General features: G+C 40.0%; 1 protein-coding gene across 1 annotated transcript in view; it reads left to right on the top strand.

Moving 5' to 3' along the window:
- TBK1 (TANK binding kinase 1) overlaps positions 1 to 20849 on the top strand; it is a 53294-nt gene that overhangs the window by 8914 nt on the left and 23531 nt on the right. Inside the window, exons 4-7 of the mRNA XM_081081240.1 lie at positions 4264 to 4393; positions 9174 to 9355; positions 10988 to 11148; positions 17458 to 17568. Coding sequence (XP_080937366.1) covers positions 4264 to 4393; positions 9174 to 9355; positions 10988 to 11148; positions 17458 to 17568 — 584 coding nt within the window. The remainder of the gene's footprint in view (positions 1 to 4263; positions 4394 to 9173; positions 9356 to 10987; positions 11149 to 17457; positions 17569 to 20849) is intronic.

The following is a 20849-nucleotide window of genomic DNA, read 5'->3' as shown; positions in this document are numbered from 1 at the left end:
AATGGAAATAGAAATATGCCGAAACCGGTTTGGCTCAGTGGATAGAGCGTCGGCCTGCAGACTGAAAGGTCCCAGGTTCGATTCCGGTCAAGGCCATGTACCTGGGTTGCGGGCATATCCCCAGTAGGAGATGTGCAGGAGGCAGCTGATCGATGTTTCTCTCTCATCGATGTTTCTAACTCTCTCTCTCCCTTCCTCTCTGTAAAAAACTCAATAAAATATATTAAAAAAAAAAAAAGAAAGAAATCTACTTTAATCCCTGTAAACAAGGGTAATCAATAAATTACACCTTTTAAAAAACAATTTAGAGGTTTACACTCCTTATAGTCATTTTATTTTTAGTCATTACTTTTTAAAAAGTAATTAAAAATGTAAATTATAGTTTTATGCACAGAGATGTTCATTGCTGCCCTGTTTATAATAAAAAATGGTTCAATAGGTTAGAATGTGTGATGGATAGTTACTTGGAGTTAGCTATACTCAAGGTTAAGAACATAGCCTTCCAGATTACCAAACCTGTTCAAGACTTCTGACACCAGCTCCCGAGAGTTTGGCAAATTGCACGGTCAGTGAGAACAGTGCCCACAGGACTATGCTCATTCTGACACAAGTTTCATGTTCAGGAGCCCCCAGGACTACCTTCACTTCAGACCAGCTGGCTCCAAATTCGGGGCTTCCCATGGCTGTCCTCAGATTTGATAATTAGCTAGTGTTGAATGAAACAGAACTCAGAAAAGCTCTATACTTACAATTAAAGTTTTATTGTAGCAAAAGAATACAAATTATAACTAGCCAAAGCAAGGGATCCATAGGGTGGTATATGGGAGGGCTTCAGTGTGACTCTTCCTTGTCCTCAGGAACACTTTAAATTGACAGGATGCACAGAATATTGCCAGTATTCAAAATTTTAGTTGGAGCTCAATCACATTCTCTCTGCATGGTGACCTTTACTCTCCAGGCCTTCCCAAAGCTTCAGATACTTTAGTCTCTGTTTCCTCTGGAAGTTGGAAAGGATATACATGACCTAAAACCCCCACCATAAATCACATTGTTAGGCTGTCATATGGCCAAAGGCCCCAGAGAAACAAAGACAACTTAGAGCAGATAGGACATTCCAGAGGCCTAGTGAGTAGCCAAGGACAAAGGCCAGACCTCTTTTGGTTAATTCTTTACTACACAGCAATTAAGCAATAATGAAGAAAAAAGATATCTACCAAAGCTTTAATCACCTGGGAACTTGCTTATGTGTATTGTTATGTTAGAAAATCAGGACTAAAATACATATACAGTATGATCTTGATATATACAGTACGATATATAAATAGTGCTAGGTATCTATAATATGATTTGATGCATAGATTAAAGACAAAGAAAATGCATAAAATATTAACATAATTATCTCTGGACTATAGAATTACAGATATTTTTCAATAATCAACATTTTATTATTTAAAAACAAAATTTTTTAAAAATTTATTTCTCTCTGATACAGTCAACATTTTGACTGTTGCCAGATAAGAAGTGGGGTTGGAGGAATGGCTGAAAAGTTGAAGAGATTAAGAAGTATAAAACGGTAGTTACATACTAGTCATGGGGCTGTAAAGTACAGGATAGGGAATATAATTAGTAATCCTATCTAATAAAAGAGAAACATGGTAATTGGCGTACGACCACTACCCTTCCCATTGGCTAATCAGTGAGATATGCAAATTAACTGCCAGCCAAGATGGCGGCCGGCAGCCAGGCAGCTTGAAACTGACATGAGGCTTGCTTGCTTCAGTGACGGAGGAAACCAACATTCCCCACCTGCCTTGCCGGCCTCTGAGCCTGCAGTTTGAAACATTGTTACAAATATAGAAGCTAAACAAAACCCCAGAAACCTGCTTTCAGTGACCTGGGATCTCAGAGCTGGAGTTATACATTGTTTCGATTATAGAACACAAACAAACCAGATACATGCTTTCAGTAGCAGAAGCCTCAGAGCTGGAGCCAGAGCTAAAGCTGGCCCAGAATAAAAAATAAAAAAAAGAAAAAAAGGACAGGTTGGGAGCTTCAGTCACCTGCCAGCCTGAAAACAGCCCTCAGCCCCTCACCCAGACTGGCCAGGCACCCCAGTGGGGACCCCCACCCTGAAGGGTGTGTGACCAGCTGCAAACAGCCATCATCCCCTTATCCAGGCTGGCCAGGTACCCTAGTGGGGACCCCCACCCTGAAGGATGTGTGACCAGCTGCAAACAGCCATCATCCCCTCATCCAGGCTGGCCAGCCACCCCCGTGGGGACCCCCACCCTGATCCAGGACACCCTTCAGGGCAAACCAGCCAGCCCCACCCATGCACCAGGCCTCTATTCTATATAGTAAAAGGGTAATATGCCTCCTAGCATGGGGATCAGCGGAGCCGTGAGGCCTCCCAGCACCGGGATCAGCGTGACAGGGGGCAGGACCTAAACCCCCTGATCACCCTGCGGCTCTGTGTGTGACAGGGGGCGGGGCCACAACCTCCCTATCCGCCCTGCTCTGTTCATGACAGGGGAAGGCGCCCCAACCCCCTGATCGGCCCTGCTCTGTGCCTGATAGGGGGGAGCTCCCCAACCCCCTGATCGCCCTGCAGCTCTGTGTGTGACAGGGTGCGGCGCCCCAACCCCCTGATCACCCTGCGGCTCTGTGTGTGACACGGTGCGGTGCCCAACCCTCCCCCCAACCCCCCCACGGGCCCTGCTCTGTGTGTGACAGGGTAGAGCCATAACCTCCCCATCGGCCCTGCCCTGAGTGTGAGAGTGGCGGCGCCCCAACCCCCTGATCCTGCTCTGTGTGTGACAGGGGGCGGTGCCCCAACTCCCCTATCGGCCCTACTCAGTGAGTGACAGGGGGGAGCTCCCCAACCCCCTGATGGTCCCTGCTCTGTGCGTGACAGGTGGGAGCTCCCCAACCCCCTGATGGGCCCTGCTCTGTGCGTGACAGGGAGGAGCTCCCCAATCCCCCTGATGGGCCCTGCTCTGTGCGTGACACGGGGGAGCTCCCCAACCCCCTGATCAACCCTGCTCTGTGCGTGACAGGGTAAGGAGCCCCAACCCCCCTGATGGGCCCTGCTCTGTGTGTGACAGGGGGGAGCTCCCCAACCCCCCTGATTGGCCCTGCTCTGAGCCTGACTAGGGGCTGCACCTAGGGATTGGGCCTGCCCTCTGCCACCCGGGAGCAGTCCTAAGCCAGCAGGGCATTATCTCCCAAGGAGTCCCAGACTGGGAGAGGGCACAGGCCAGGCTGAGGGACCCCCCCTTCCCCCCCCCCCCCGAGTGCACAAATTTTTGTGCACCGGGCCTCTAGTATTATAATAATTATGCCAGGTACTAGATTTATCAAGGTGATCACTTTGTAAGTTATATAAATGTCTAATCATTGAATTGTACACCTGAAATTAATATGATATTGTATGCAAACGGTAATTGAAAAATAAAAAATTATTCAAAAGTAAATAAAAAATTTTCTCTCATAAACTACTCAAAGTAGAGAAATGTAAAATGTTTTATAAAAGTATTTTGGAGATATGTAGAAAATATTATAAAAGAAAGAAAGGACTTAAACTGAATTTGAAGACTTATTTTTACATTTTAAAGTTTCTGAAATAGCTTATATCTTATAATCAATGTGTATATGTAATTAGGTAATATTTATTTTTCTCTACACAGCTGTTATTAAATTGATGTATCTTATAATCAATGGTACATTAGAATCATGGTTGAAAACAAATAAGCAGCTCAGATAAAAATGAGCAGACTAGAACTTTGCTGCAAGAAGCACTGATCAGCTATTCTGCCACTTGTTTGTTTTTAAGGCTAGAACTTCATTATTTGAAGTAAAAGTTTTCTTCAGGTGTTTTAAGAGATTTGTTAGAAGAGCTAATGTCCTATATGTACTATTATGTATAAGAAATTAAAGATAACTTTAAAAGAACCATTCTAACATCAGAGCAATGATTCTCTAATGGAAAATGAATTCTCTAATGAATTCTCTAATTCAGATTTAGCCAGCTTTCACTGTGGCTTGATTGTCTTCAAAAACAAATTCAATTTTAATAGGAATTTATAAGATGTTAATTCTTATATGTGTACAGTCAACAAATATTTAACAAATCCTAGGTAAAGCAATTTAAAGTGCCTTCATCATTGTAGCAAATCCCACATTTAAATGAAATCAGATTAAGTACTGTCATATAATAAAAACATTTTTTATATTGAGTTTCAATCAGTGATTTATTTTTTGCAGACAACAACAAGACATAAAGTACTTATTATGGAATTTTGTCCATGCGGGAGTTTATACACTGTTTTAGAAGAGCCATCTAATGCCTATGGACTACCAGAGTCTGAATTTTTAATTGTTTTGCGAGATGTGGGTATGTTTGTTTATTTATATGGCTTTGTGTATATTTATATATATAATTTGATGACATAAGTTTTTTTGCATTCAAAACCATGGACTTTTTTGCCATGATTTCTTAGATATGACACCAAAGTACCATACAAAAAGAAAAAAATAGATAAATAGAACTTTATCAATATAAAAAACTTTAGTGTTTCAAATGACAACATCAAGTAAGTGAAAAGACAATCCATAGAATGAGAGAAAATATTTGCAAATCTTTTATCTGATAAGGAATTTTTATCCTGACAACTCAACAAAAAAAGTCAAATAATCAAATTTAAAAATGGGCAAAGGATTTGATAGACATTTTTCCAAAGATGATATACAAAAGGGAAACAAGCACATAAAAAGGTGCTTGAGAGCATTAGTCATTAGGGAAATGAAAATTTAAAAACCCCCAAATTACCACTTCATATCCACTAAGATGGCTGAAATCAAAAAGACCACAAAGCAAGTGCTGGTGAAGATGTGCAGAAATTGGGACCTTTATATACTGCTGGTGGGATTGTAAATGGCACAGCCACTTGGGAAAACAGTCCAGCAGTTTCTCAAAAGGTTTAACATAGAATTACTATATGACTTAACAATTCCATGCTAGGTATTTACCTAAAAGAATTAAAAACATACCCACACAAAAACTTATTCACCAATATTCATAATAGCCAAAAAATGGAAACAGCCCAAGTATCCACTAATTGATGAATAGGTCAACAGAATGTGGTATATCCATACAATGGAATATTATCCTATCTAATAATAGACAAACATAGTAATTAACCGTAACTTCGCTACCCTTCCCATTGGCTAATCAGGGCGATATGCAAATTAACTGCCAACCAAGATGGTGGCCAGCAGCCAGGCAGCTGAAGCGAACAGGAGGCTTGCTTGCTCCAGTGAAGGAGGAAGCCAAGGTTCCCCGCCTGCCGCTGCTCTGAGCTTGCACTCTAAGCAACTATGTTGCAATTATAGAAGCTAAACAATCCCCATGCTTTCAGCCAGCCGACCAAGCTGGATTTGCAACAGTGTTTCAATTATAGAAGCCAAACAAACCAGATACCTGCTTTCAGCAGCCGAGGTCTCAGAGCTGGAGCCGAGCCTCAGAGCTAAAGCTGGGTCTCAGTTCCAGTGACAGCCATAGAAGGTAAGTAAATCCCAGAATTAAAAAAAGAAAAAGAGAAAAAGGAGAGGTTGGGAGCTTCAGTCACCCGCCAGCCTGAAAATGGCCCTCAGCCCCTCATCCAGGCTGGCCAGGCACCCAAGCGGGACCCCCACTTGTGCACCAGGCCTCTATCCTATATAGTAAAAGGGTAATATGCAAACTGACCCTAACAGCAGAAGGACTGGGAATGACTGGTCACAATGCACACACTGACCACCAGGGGGCAGACGCCCAGTGCAGGAGCTGCCCCCTGGTGGTCAGGGCGCTCTCACAAGGGGGAGCTCTGCTCAGCCATAAGCCACGCTGCCGGCTGCCAGTAAAGCGGTGGTGGTGGGAGCCTCTCCTGCCTCAGCAGCGCTAAGGATGTCCGACTGCAGTTTAGGCCTGCTCCCCGCTGACAAGTGGACATCCCCCAAGGGCTGCCAGGCTGCCAGAGGGATGTCTGATTGCCATCTTAGGCCCAATCCCCCGGGGAGCGGGCCTAAGCCAGCAGGTGGTCACCCCCGAGGGGTCCCAGACTGCGAGAGGGCACAAGCTGGGCTGAGGCACCCCCTACCCCGAGTGCACAAATTTTTGTGCACCAGGCCTCTAGTTTATAAAAAGAAATGCAGCCCTGCCCAGTGTGGTTCATTTGTTTGAAGCGTCGTCCAATATACCAAAAGGTTGTGTGTTTGATTCCCAGTTAGGGCATGTGTAGGAGGCAGCCATTTGTCTGTCTGTCTGTCTGTCACTCTTCCTCCCTCCTCTCTCACTTCCTTCTTCCCCCTTCCTCTCTCTGAAATCAATTTTAAAAAAGAAAGCAATGCAGTAGTGATAGATGCTTTAATGAGATGCACCTTGAAAAGTTATGCTAAAGTGAAAGAAGCCAGACACAGAAGGCCACAATATTTATATGATTTTATTTATATGAAACATCCAGAATAGGCAAATCCATAGAAACAGAAAGCAGATTAGTGGTTGCCATCGGTTTGAAGGGAGGGCATAGTTGAGGAGTGACTAATGGTTTTAGGATCTCTTTTTAGCATAATGAAATGTCCTGAAATTAATGGTGATGGTTGCACACTGTGACTGGCTATATTAAAAGCCACTGAATTGTATACTTTAAAAGGATGAATTTTATGATATGTGAATTTAATCTCAATAAAGCTGTTGTTTTAAAAATATAACAACCAAAAGGAGTAATATCTTGGAAAGAAATGAATCAATATTTAAGTGGGAAAAGCCCAGTGATTAAAAAAAAAAAGTATAAAGTTAGTGGGAATTTTTTTTCTTTTAATTGACCTTGGAGGTCGAGGGGGAGAGAGAGAAACAGCAATTGGTTGCCTCCCTCATGAGCCCTGGCCAGGGATTGAACCCGGAGCCTCGATATGTTCCTTGAGCAGGAATCAAACCCCCCACCTTTTGGTGTACAAGACGATGCTCCAACCAGCTGAGCCACATCAGCCAGGGCTAGTGGGAATTCTTGAACTTGACACTGAAAGCAGTGTGGAAACAGCCATTTAGATGAGGATAAAATAAGAGAGAAACAATTAATATATACTACAACCTGTTGAATCATATCGAAGTTATAGATGATTGATGCCTTCCTAAGTATACTGGTGGCCCTGAGTTTTCGTAATGAAATGATACCCCAAACTTTTGCTCATGTTATATTTGGACATTATCCGCTGTCAAATATTTCAAACTATCACTCAGTGACACTGCTTGTCAGCCAAAACAGCTTAATTTCAGCAATGTAGTCACCTTTACCCTCCCCCCCAAAAAAACAAAAGGAATATGGCCTTCTTAGAAAAGTGTATGAGAAATATATTTTTATGGCTACAAGTGTGACACCTTGAGCCTCTTTCTATCACTTTTTTTTTACTATTTTATGTAGTGAATCCAATGTACTTTTTTGTGGAATTATTTCTCCAAGATAAATATATGTGAAACTGTAGTGAAAGATTGATCTTTTTGGGGAATCTTTATTCTTTTTGTTTTGTTTTAATTTATTGGGATAGTTGGCTAATAACATCAAATAAGTTTCAGGTAGAAATAAAATATAAGAAAAAAATTAAAAATAAGTAAGTTTCAGGTATACAATTCTGTAGTACATCATTGTATATTGCTGTGTGCTCACCACCCAATCTAGTCTCCTTTCATCACCATATATTTGACCCACTTTGCCCTCTTCATCCTCCCTTTCCCTCCCTTTCCCTTTGGAAACCGCCCTTCTATTAGCTGTGTATATGAGTTTGTTTAATTGTTCATTGCTTTCTGTTTTATATCCCTCATATACATGAAATCATATGGTTCTTGTCCTTTCCACCTGACTTATTTCACTTACGGTACTCTCAGGATCCATCCATGTTGTCACAAATGGCAGTATTTCATCATTTTTTTTATGGCTGAGTAATAATCCACTTTATATATATTTAACTGCTTTATTTAATCATCCATCAAGGGACACTTAGGTTGTTTCCATGTCTTAGCTATGGGGAATAATGCTATAAGGAACATTAGAGGTACATATATATTTATGAAATAAGTGTTTTCAAAATTTGGGGGTAGATACTTAGAAGATGGATTGCTGAGTCATATGGTAGCTCTATTCTTAATTTTTTAGGTTACTTTACGTTTTCATAGTAGCTATACTATTTTATATTCCCATGAGCAGTGTGGGAGGATTCTCTTTTCTCCACATCCTTTCCAATACTTGTTATTTCTTGTCTTATTGATGATAGCCATTCTAACAGGTGTGAGGTGGCATCTCATCGTGGTTTTGATTTGCATTTCCCTTATAGGTAGTGAAGTTGAGCATCTTTTCATATATCTGTTGGCCAGCTATGTGTCTTTTTGCGAAAATTATCTGTTTAGGCCTCTGTCCTTTTTTCAATTCCTCACCTGAGGATATGTTTTTATTGATTTCAAAGAGAGAGGAAGGGAGGGAGAGAGAGAAACATTCATCAGTTGCCTCCTATATATTCCCAGATGGGATCAAACCCGAAACTTAGGTATGTGCCCTGATCAGGAATCAAACCTGAAACCCTTTTGACGTATGGGCTGATGCTCCAACCAATTGAGCCACTAGTCAGGGCCTTCTGCCCATTTTTTTAATCAGATTATTTTTTTGGTTGTTGAGTTGTGTGAGTTCATTATATATGTTGGATTTTAGCCTCTTATTGGAGGTATTGTTTGCAAATATCTTCTCCCATTCTGTTGGCTGCCTTTTTGTTTTGTTGATGGTTTCTTCTGTGGTGCAGGGAATCTTTATTCTAAAGTTTAGGCAGATTGCCCAGATATATAACCAAAAGTAATTCGGGAAGTCATATGCTTAAGATCATTTTTTTCCATTTTTCTGATGGTACTAAAGGGAGACTGGACTCTTTCTTAAACTGATCCTTATCATTCTAAAGCCTTTTATGACTCAAACAGGAGACACAAAATACCATTACCACCTATTCTTTGACTAAAATGACATGGGACTAACTTACAGAAAAAACTTATATTGAGTGAATATGAATGAATTATAACGATGAATTTGACATACACAGATATACACATAGACACATACATTATTATTATTACCTTTGTTTTATATTTATTGTTGAAGTGGGTGGAATGAATCATCTTCGAGAAAATGGCATAGTGCACCGTGATATCAAGCCAGGAAATATCATGCGTGTTATAGGGGAAGACGGACAGTCTGTGTACAAACTCACCGATTTTGGTGCAGCTAGAGAATTAGAAGATGATGAGCAGTTTGTTTCTTTGTATGGCACAGAAGAATATTTGGTAAGTCATGCATTACTAATGTTATTTAAAGAAGCTGAATATATTGTAAATATGGGTAATTAGTCAACCAATTAACTATACAGTGTGTTTTGTAACTTTCAGGACAAAGATTAAATTTTCTAATCTAATGAATATGGTGTGTAATGAGGGAATTAGAGATTTGTTTCTAAGGGTGCTGTCATTTTTCTGTTAAAAATTCTTACAAGTTTTATAACACTCTTAAATTCTTTAATTTTACTAATGTTATGGATTTTTAGTAAAAGAAAAGCTAGCTATCTGTTCACTCCAGCAGCATCTAGGTGGTAAAATTTTGGGGAAAATTTTTTGGATCAGAATAGCTAATATAGTACAAGTTTGTTACAATGATATTCCCTGTAGAGCAAAATTCATTATAATTCTGAAGCAGAATAATCTATTCAGAGAAAATAGTTATTGAAAGACAGAGAGGACCATTTTTAGAAACATGTACAAAAAATGAAATGCCTTTGAAAATACCTAATTTGAAAGTGTAGAAAGCTAGAAAAGCTCTGTTTATTTGGGTGTGTTTGTGTGGAGTTAGTAACCATTTGAACACTTAAGAAAATAGTCTTTTTTGTTCTTTTAAGAAAATATTAAAAGTAAGTACATTTAACACATAATCAGGAAATTTATAGTATGTAGCTATCACTAATTTTTCATGGCTCTGAGTTTTCTCTCAAAAGTCTTAGAATCTGTGACTTTCTTACAGTTGGATTCTGCTGTTGTAATTTTGTAACAAGAAAAAAGTCCTAATAAAAATACATGTTTTTTAATCTTTAAAAAAAAAAAAAAAAGAAAGAAAAAAGTCTGCGGCCCTAGCCAGTTTGGCTCAGTGGATAGAGTCCCCGGTTCGATTCCAGTCAAGGGTACATGCCCGGGTTGCAGGCTCGAGCCCCAGTGTGGGGTGTGCAAGAAGCAGCTGATCAATGATTCTCTTTCATCATTGATGTTTTTATCTCTTCCTTTCCCTTCCTCTCTGAAATCAATCAAAATATATTTTAAAAAATAAAAAGCTAATAATGTCTGCACTTAAAATATTAAATTCCTTTTTAAAAAATATGTTTTTATTGATTTCAGAGAGGAAAGGAGAGAGAGATTGATCGCCTGCCTCCTGCACGCCCCCTACTGACCAGAATCAAACCCAGGACCTTCAGTCTGCAGGCCAATGCTCTATCCACCAAGCCAAACTGGCTAGGGCTTAAATTCCTTAAAAAAAAAAAAAAAAAAAAAGAATAAAGTCTAACCATGATGGCTCCACAGTGCAGATGGAAAAGTTAGCCTTTGATAAGAGTAGTTCCATTGTAACTGGAAAGTAGATGTAGAGTATAGGCACAGATTCAGGTAGGTTGGTATTTGGTAAAAGGTATAAAGGAGAATTGGTCCTCTGATTACTTCCATTTCCTCGTTGACGTATGCAATGAGATCATGAAAATTGAGAGTCATATGAGGTGGTGTTGGAAGTTTGAGCAGAGGAAGACTTGAAACAGACTTTCAGAGAGAAATTATTAGGAAAATATAGTAAAATTTCTAAGCATTATTGAATACCTATTTTTTGTGTACTGTATTACCATAGAACACAAGTTAGTTTTGTTTTTCTTTGTTTGTTTTTTTAAGCATCCTGATATGTATGAGAGAGCAGTGCTACGAAAAGATCACCAGAAGAAATATGGAGCAACAGTTGATCTTTGGAGCATTGGGGTAACTTTTTACCATGCAGCTACTGGGTCACTGCCATTTAGGCCATTTGAAGGGCCACGTAGGAATAAGGAAGTGATGTAAGTGATTTCTCCATCTAAATTTTTAAAACAATTTTTAAGATGTATCTTTATATTATTTTGTGTCATCAAATGTTAAAGGTGGATGCTAATGAAAATTGATTTAGCCGTCATTTCTGGACTTTACTAGTAAGCTATTTGCAGCCTTACAAAAATCTATAGGCATAATTTTTCATATTGTCTTTAAATATCTTATATACAATAGACTATAAATGACATCCAATCATTAAAATATAATGCTTTTTGGATTTTCTTTCAGTACATTGTTTATTTACTTCTTTTTATGCACTTATTAGTGTTTTTCCTTCATATAACTGAGAAAATAGTAATCTGTGGAGTACTAGAATCATTACCAGATCTAAAAGAAATACAGTTCCTACCCTGAACTGATTTGATTTCTTTTTCCATTTCAAAAATATTAATGTAACATTAATTTTGTTTCTAGTGTTGCGGTTTCAGTCCAAAGATTGCATACATTTTATTAGTACATTATACATTTATGTACTGCCATAATTATTAGGAAAACGTTACTGTGTATAAAATTACTCTTGTAAACCAAATAGTGGAAGAAAGAAAGATAGATTTCTAGATGTGAAATCTACCGTATTATAAAATTTTTTCATACATTGGCTACACATCTTTTTATATTATTTTTTTTAAATTAAATCTTTATTGTTCAGATTATTACAGTTGTTCCTCTTTTTCCCCCCATAGCCCTCCTCCACCCAGTTCCCACCCCACCCTCTGCCCTTACCCCTCCCACTGTCCTCATCCATAGGTGTACGATTTTTGTCCAGTCTCTTCCTGCACCCCCACACCCCTTTCCCCCCAAGAATTGTCAGTCCACTCCCTTTCTATGCCCCTCGTTCTATTATATTCACCAGTTTACTCTGTTCATCAGATTTTTTTATTCACTTGATTTTTAGATTCACTTGTTGATAGATATGTATTTGCTGTTCATAATTTTTATCTTTACCTTTTTCTTCTTCCTCTTCTTAAAGAATACCTTTCAGCATTTCATATAATACTGGTTTGGTGGTGATGAACTCCTTTAGCTTTTCCTTATCTGTGAAGCTCTTTATCTGACCTTCAATTCTGAATGATAGCTTTGCTGGATAAAGTAATCTTGGTTGTAGGTTCTTGGTATTCATCACTTTGAATATTTCTTGCCACTCCCTTCTGGCCTGCATAGTTTCTGTTGAGAAATCAGCTGACAGTTGTACGGTTACTCCCTTGTAGGTAACTGACTGTTTTTCTCTTGCTGCTTTTAAGATTCTCTCTTTATCTTTTGCTCTTGGCATTTTATTTTATTTTATTTTATTTTTTTTAAATATATTTTATTGATTTTTTACAGAGAGGAAGGGAGAGAGATAGAGAGTCAGAAACATCGATGAGAGAGAAACATCGATCAGCTGCCTCCTGCACATCTCCTACTGGGGATATGCCCGCAACCCAGGTACATGCCCTTGACCGGAATCGAACCTGGGACCCTTCAGTCCGCAGGCCGATGCTCTATCCACTGAGCCAAACCGGTTTCGGCTGCTCTTGGCATTTTAATTATGATGTGTCTTTGTGTGGTCCTCTTTGGATTCCTTTTGTTTGGGGTTCTCTGTGCATCCTGGACTTGTAAGTCTATTTCTTTCACCAGGTAGGGGAAGTTTTCTGTCATTATTTCTTCAAATAGGTTTTCAATATCTTGCTCTCTCTCTTCTTCGGGCACCCCCGTAATTCGGATGTTAGTACACTTGAAGTTGTCCCAGAGGCTCCTTACACTATCTTCATATTTTTGGATTCTTTTTTCATTCTGCTTTTCTGGTTGGGTGATTTTTGCTTCTTTGTATTTCAATCTTTGACTTGATTCTTGGGATCCTCTTGTCTGCTGTTGGATCTCTGTATATTATTCTTTATTTCAGTCAGTGTATGCTTAATTTCTAGTTGGTCTTTTTTCATATCCTCCAGGGTCTCACTAAGCTTATCGGCAGTTTCCATAAAATTCTTGAAAAACCTTATAACCGTGGTTTTAAACTCTATGTCTAGTAGTTTGCTTTCCTCCATTTCTGTCATTTATGACCTGTTTCTTTGTCTCCTCATTTTTCATGCTACCCTGTGTTGGTAGAGTGGCTTTGTGTGCTAGGTGTCCTATAGGGCCCAGTGGCTCAGCTTCCCCAATTACCTGAGGTGGACACTCTTGGTGCACCCCTTTGTGGGCTTTGTGCACAGTCTTGTTGTAGTTAAGCCTTGATTGTTGTTGGTATCACTGGGAGGAATTGACCTCCAGGCCAATTGGCTGTGAGAATCAGCTGTGTCTACAGTGGGAGAACTTCTGTGCTGAAGACACCCTTCTGGGACAAGACTTGCTTCAGTGGGGCTTTGGTGCTCACTGAGTCTGCCCCCTGAGTGTGTCCCTTATGGATCTGAGGAGTTGTAATTGGATGGTCCCACTCTGACCACTGGGTACACTGGCTCTTGGATCTAAGGAGGTTCTAATTTAGCCTCTGCCTGAGGCTACCCAGCAGGAGCTTCGAAGAGATCTGCAGATTCCCCTTCCGGTTTTGGGGTTTGGAGGTGCCCAGATGAGGCCCAGCTGTGAAGCAATGCAAGCTGCTGTGGGGCCTTGGGCCTTCTCTTGGAAGTTCTGGGTCTGTCTGGCCCAGCTGCAGTATTTTAGGTAATTTTCAGGTTGCAAAGGGCCAGGGCATTCATATGCAAAAGTCTCTGCCGCAGCCTGGGTGGGGCGGGGTCTCAGGGAATTAACAGGGTGGAGCAAACAGCTATGGCTGATCCTCAGCCCTGCCCTAAGTGGCCCCGTGTCTCAGTGTCCCTGTAATCACTGCAAGCACCTCTGAGAGAAAGCCGCCCTCGAGTTCTGAGTTCTGCCTGCTGCCAGACAGTCCAGTTTCTCCCCGTATGAGTCTGGGATCCCAAAGACTTCCTGGAACTGGAGTTCAGAGCAGTCAGAGGCTTGTGACTCCCTCCCAATTCAAAAAGACAGCGCATCCTCAGTTGCTAGCCCTTTCCACGTGCGCCTCTGTACCTCTGCACTTTACTTCCGCACTTCTCTGAGTCTCAGTGTGCATTTCTCTTTCCTTCTAGTTGTAGAATTTCCACTCAGCCAGCCTTCCTGTGGTTCTGGATGATGTCCGTTTTGTCTTTTAGTTGTAATTTTGAAGCGGTTGTGGGAGGCAGCAATTTCCAGTGTTTACCTATGCCGCCATCTTGGTTTCTCTCACATCTTTTTATTTTAAAATGAATTAGTAAATGACCTTGCTTCATGAAAAACAGCCAAACCATTCACACATATAAAACTGAGGTTATGAACACTGTTTAATTTAGCAAATGATTTGGGACAGTAACTCACTGACAGTCTAATGTGCCAAACCATTCTTTAGCTCTTAACATTTTTTTCAGACCATTTTATTTATACACACACACACACACACACACACACACACACACACACATATATATATATATATTAGAAGCCCATTGCACAAAGTTTCGTGCAATAGGCCTTCTTTCCCCTGGCTGATGGCACCGGTTTTCCTCCGGCACCCGGGACCCAGGCCTTTGGTCCGGCCACAGCAGAGAAGCCAAGCCTCTTCAGTCTTCAGTCTTCACTCCAGCCAGAGCCTTCAGTCTTCGCTCTGTGCCTGCATATGCAAATTAATCGCCAACTTTGTTGGGTTAATTTGCATAGTCGCTCTGATTGGCTGGTGAGCATAGCAGAGTGGCACCAATTTGCATGTTTCTCTTTTATTAGTGTAGATATATATATATATATATATATTAATGTATATATTTTTTATTGATTTCAGAGAGGGAGAGAGAGATAGAAACCTCAGTGATGATAGTGAATCATTGATCGGCTGACTCCTGCATGCCCTCCATGGGGGATTAAGCCACAACCCCGGGCAGGCATGCGCCCCAACCAGAAATTGAACTGTAACCTCCTGGTTCATAAGTTGATGCTCAACCACTGTGCCACACCGCTAGGCAGACCACTAAATATTTAGTGCTGTTTTTTTTTCTTTTTAAAGATATGTTTTTATCGATTTCAGAGAGGAAGGAAGAGGGAGAGAGTGATAGAAACATCAATGATGAGAATTATAGATCGGCTGCCACTGCCTCCTGCATGCCCCCTACTGGGGATCAAGCCTGCAACCAGAACATGTGCCCTTGTCTGGAATTGAACCTGGGACCCTTCAGTCTGCAGGCCGATGCTCTATCCACTGAGCCAAACCAGCTAGGACTGATGCTCTCTTTAATAAGCAAACATGACTTCATAATTACAGCTGTAAAAGTATAATCTTTTACTTAATCTCATCTGAAAAATTTGAAAGAAAGGCATTTTTCCTTTGATTGATTAAGGAAGTAAAACCAATTCAGCTGATACAATGACTTTTGCTAAAACCTGCGTATCTAAATGTTTTCCAGCAAAGACAACATGCATATTCGTAGGAAGAAGACATCTATTGCTATCCTGATGACTTTGGTATAGCGTCATCTTGAGCCTGTGTTACAGCAGTGCCTTTTTAAAATAAAATCTCTTCATTAATGAAGGCTGAGAGTCCGTTTGTGTTTTATTATTAAACATGAATTGTGCCTAACAGTTAATCATGCTTTTATTGTCAGAGATAGGTTTTAAAGAAATATCAACATTTCTTGCTGCCCCAAAAATGGATTAAATAAAACTGTGGCACTCCCTAATAAAGAAAAAGTAAAACTCATAAGTAATTGGGAATACCTGATGATTTTGTCTGACTACCATGTGGACAGATATACTGTTAGAAGAATTTATTTCTTTATTTGTAAAGTATTTCAACTTTTTAGCAACACTCAGCTAATAAATGTTCAGAGGTACTTGAAGTAGTAATAATGACTCTACTAGTGAATGATGCATCTATGTCACATTATAGTATATTGGTCCCTTTGTATCTCATTTACATGTTATAAATGTGTCTATTTATGGAGCTTACCATAATTCATTAAGCTTTTTCAAGAATTTGTAAGCATTCCCTTAAGAATTCTACCATTCATTGTATTTCTTTCTCTTTTCTTGCATTAATCTCACATATCTCTACTTAAATGTCCACAATCAGATCCTTCTTATGTGAATGCAACTTATTTTTCACATTCATTTCCTTCTTTCCTGAAAAATCTCTTAAGACAGAAATCCTGACTGCATCTGCTGAGGAAGCAGCAAGCAGTCCAAATTAGTTGTGTTAGCTCTACTTAAAAAAGAAAAAAAAAAGAAAAAAATGTTTTTTATTGATTTGAGAGAGAGAGAGAAAGAGAGAGAAACATGGATCTGTTGCCTCCTGTATGCACCCTGACCAGAGAGCAAACCTGCAACATGGGACATCCAGCTCTTTCTTCAGTTCATCCTTATTTTTATCACCTTCATCAAGAATCAAATTAAATTTTGACTTTTAGCCTGGCCAGTGGGGCTTGATCTCTTGTGGGGGATGTGCAGGAGGCAACCAATCAATATTTCTCATCAGTATTTCTATCTTTATCCCTCCCCCTTCCTCTCTCTCAAATCAATAAATATATTTTTTAAAAAGACATAAAAATTTAAATTTGACTTTTAATTTTGGTATACACACATATTCCTATCTGTGTATGCAAAGAATCTATCGGATACTGTGCTATGTATAGTTCTATCTTTTCTTTTTAATATATATTTTATTGATTTTTCACAGAGAGGAAGGGAGAGAGATAGTTAGAAACATCAATGAGAGAGAAACATCGATCAGCTGCCTCCTGCACACCTCCTACTGGGGATGTGCCTGCAACCAAGGTACATGCTCTTGACCGGGATCGAACCTGGAACCTTTCAGTCTGCAGGCCCACGCTCTATCCACTGAGCCAAACTGATTACGGCCTTTTTTTTTTTGAAGAATGCTGTTGTTCGTTCTGCAGGAATTTCATAGTCCAGTTGACTGTGTTTTGGGCTAATATGGTGACCTAGAAACATTCTTTAACATAACTTTTTTGTGTTTGCTCAATTTTTTCAGATGGAAAAATTAATATTTTTGTTGTGAACATCAAGATACTGTTACATGGCATTCTGAGATCTCAAATGAAAATTAGTTATGGCATATATAAAATAATCGTACAACCACTATTCTACTTCAGTCAGTCAGATTTAAAGTATTTTGATTGCTTTATGGATCCTGTGAACTCAATCACAAAATTTCGTCTAGTAGCTCATTACAGGTGCAACCGAGGGAAATACTATTGCAAAGCGCATTGATAGGCTGTGCAATAATGAACTGCTTATTTTATTCTGCTTTTATTCCTCCCTAGGTATAAAATAATTACTGGAAAGCCTTCTGGTGCAATATCTGGAGTACAGAAAGCAGAAAATGGACCAATCGACTGGAGTGGAGACATGCCTGTTTCTTGTAGTCTTTCTCTGTGAGTATATCTCCTCTTTTGCAGTTTGGTGTTTAGAATATTAATTAACTAAAATCACAAATCCTTGAGTGTAGTTTATTGTTGTTTGTTTTATTAGATGTTATTAAAGTATATGCTTTGATTTGTGATTTTTGTCTTTGTGGTGATATAAAAATTAATTACTAGTATAATGTATAAATAATTTTGCCAGACCTCTGTGAGGACATAGGACATACATTTTGTAGGTTGCTTGGAATTCTGTACAATGTGGGGAACCAGGTTAAGACCTTGGTGTCTTTTATACTGACTTCCATATTGGCAGACCACAAATAGTGGTATATGGATAAGAATAACTAGAATTCTAAAAAACATGCACTCAAGAAGTTTAATATATCCTCATTTTTAAAGAGTATTCATATTACTGAAAAGGTGAGAAGAGTTTTCAACTTCCATCATTTCAAAAGTTCAAATGGGTTTAATTTGGCAGCAGAATTAAACTAAATATATATATATATATATATATATATATATATATATATATATATATATATATTCTCAGATATGAATCCTGTTACCACAAAGAAAGATTTAAAGTAAAATAAGTTAAAAGTAGATGCCCTGGCCAGTGTGAGTCAGTGGTAAGAGCATGGCCTGTGGACTGAAGGATCCCGGGTTTGATTCTGTTCAAGGTCACATACCTCATTTGTGGGCTGCATTCCAGCCCCAGTAGGGGCACATGCAGGAGGCAGCCAATCGATGTGTGTCTCTCACATCAGTGTTTCTCTCTCTGTGTCTCTCCTCTTCCCTTCCATTCTCTCTAAAAATGAATGGAAAAGGTATCCTCAGGTAAGGATTAACAAAACAAAACAAAAAAGTAGAGAGTAAATTATTTTAGGTTTTACTCTGGAAATAAAGCCGAGACACTTACCAATATGTAGAATTTGCGATTAATGAATTAACTGCCATTTTTTCTGAGTGTGATAATTGTATACTACACAAGTAAACACACACATACAGGTCATGATTTACTGACCTATTATAATTTCTTTTTGTATGACTTTTAACATATAAATATGTATATTTATATAGCACAAACAAAAAATATTACCTCTCATTTTATGTATTGATTTCTGTGAAAACTCATTTAAACCAACAGTTTCATTGCCAAAATCCTTTCTGAAAACCACTGTTTTGACAGTTTTATTGCATTGTTTTTAAGTTTCCAAAATAAAATTATGTCATGCAGCTAGAATTACCAAGAGAAATTCATTTTATTGGAGAGAAGAAATTTAATATTATAATAATGACTTGTGTTAAATTTTGATTTATAAAATACTCATTTTGGTAATCTCAGGCAAAACACAAAATTTAAAGTGGTCAGGAAATGAAGATTTTCTATGTAATAATTGTATTGCTGAAACCCAGAATCAATAATTTGACAATCTACACTGTGGATTGCATATTTTAGGAGGATAACAGGACTTATCTATCAAATCAGTCTTTAGCACCAAGTTATACATTCTTTAATAAAAATTGCTTAGGTACCAGAAAGCATATGATCTTTTTTTTGGTTAATCCTCACCTGAGGATATTTTCCATTGATTTTTTAGAGAAAGTGAAAGGGAGGGCAAGAAGTAGAGGAAGACACATCGATTGGTTGCCTCCCACATGTACCCAGACTGGGCCAAGGTACATGTATCCAGGCTACAACCGAGGTACATGCCTTTGACTGGAATTGAACCCACAACCCTTCAGTCCACAAGCCAATGCTCTATTCACTGAATCAAACTGGCTAGGGCTTTTTTTTTCTTTAAATATATTTTTATTGATTTTTTTAGAAAGATAGGAATAGATAGAAACATTGATCGGCTGCCTCCTGCATGCCCCCTACTGAAGCCTGCCACCTGGATATATACCCTGTCAGAATTGCAACAGTGACCTCTTGGTTCATGGGTCAAGGCTCAACTACTGAACCACACCAGTCAAACAATCTCTTTTCTTTTAATAGTAAGGATATTAAGTATTACTAATTAGCAATGAAAACAACTACCAAAAATGTATTGACTGCAAAAATAGATAACCATCCTGCCCTAGCCAATTTGCTCAGTGTTTAGAGCATCAGCCCGGGAACTGAAGTATTAGGGTTCGATTCTAATCAAGGGCATGTCCCTCAGTTGCAGGCTCGATCCCACACAGACAGCCTCCCTCCCCGCCCCCCAGGGGGCACATGCAGGAAACAACCAATGGATATGTCTCATATCAATGTTTCTTTTCTCCCTTCCTCCCTGCTACCCTTCCACTCTCTACAAAAATCAATGGAAAAAAATATTCTCAGGTGAGGATGAACTAAGGATAAAATAAGCATTCCTTTAAAAGAAAAGATAACCATCTCTTTCTTATCCTATGTAATAAAGAGCTAATATGCAAATAGTCATAACGGCTCAGACACTCAACACTGGGAGGAAAGGAATGGGGACCAGCCAGGCACAAATGAGCTCACAAGAGAGGAATGGGGACCAGCCAAGCTGCGGCCGGGAGAGGGGCAAGCCACACGCCCCATGGTCCCGAGTGCCAGTGCCTGCAACTGCGGCCTGGGAGAGGAACAAGCCACCCTCTCTGCGGTCCCGGGTGCCTGCGGCTGCATCCCGGGCAAAGCCACCCGCCCATGGTCCCCTGTGGCTATGGCCGGCCCAGGCGAAGCCGGCCTGGATCCTGGGTGCCTGCAGCCAGCCAGAGGGAGGGAAGCCTGGGTCCCGGGTGCCTGCAACCGGCTGGAGGAGGGAAGCCTGGGTCCTGGGCAAGGCAGAAGTGGTTGGGAGTGATCAGGCCAGCCGGGGAGCAGTTAGGGGTGATCAGGCCGGTAGGGGAGTAGTTAGGGGCCATCAGGCAGGCAGGCAGGCAAGCAGTTAGGAGCCAGTGGTCCCAGATTGTGATAGGCAATCGGACATCCCCTGAGGAGTCCCAGATTGGAGAGGGTGCAGGCCGGGCTGAGGGACACCAGCACCCCCACCCCCATCCCCACAGTGCACAAATTTCGTGCACCGGGCCTCTAGTATTTATTAGTCGATTGAATAGCAAGTGGGAAAAACCTAATTCAACTGGTTTAAGTGGAAAGAAAATAGATTGACTTTGTAATTAAAAGTTCACATGTGTATGTGATTCAAAGCTCAGCTAAATCCTCAGACTCAACCTATATCAAGACTTGGTCCCTTCAAATCACTCAGATCTGCTTTTACCTGCTTTCTCCTTCCCTTCAGTAGGCTCTTTCCTGAGAGCCACAGGAAGGCTGCTCACATTCCCAG

Source organism: Myotis nattereri (assembly GCF_964212035.1).
Source record: "Myotis nattereri genome assembly, chromosome: 2".
NCBI classification, from domain to species: domain Eukaryota; kingdom Metazoa; phylum Chordata; class Mammalia; order Chiroptera; family Vespertilionidae; genus Myotis; species Myotis nattereri.
Note: the sequence above shows the minus strand (reverse complement) of the source record. Positions and strands in the feature narration are given on the sequence as shown.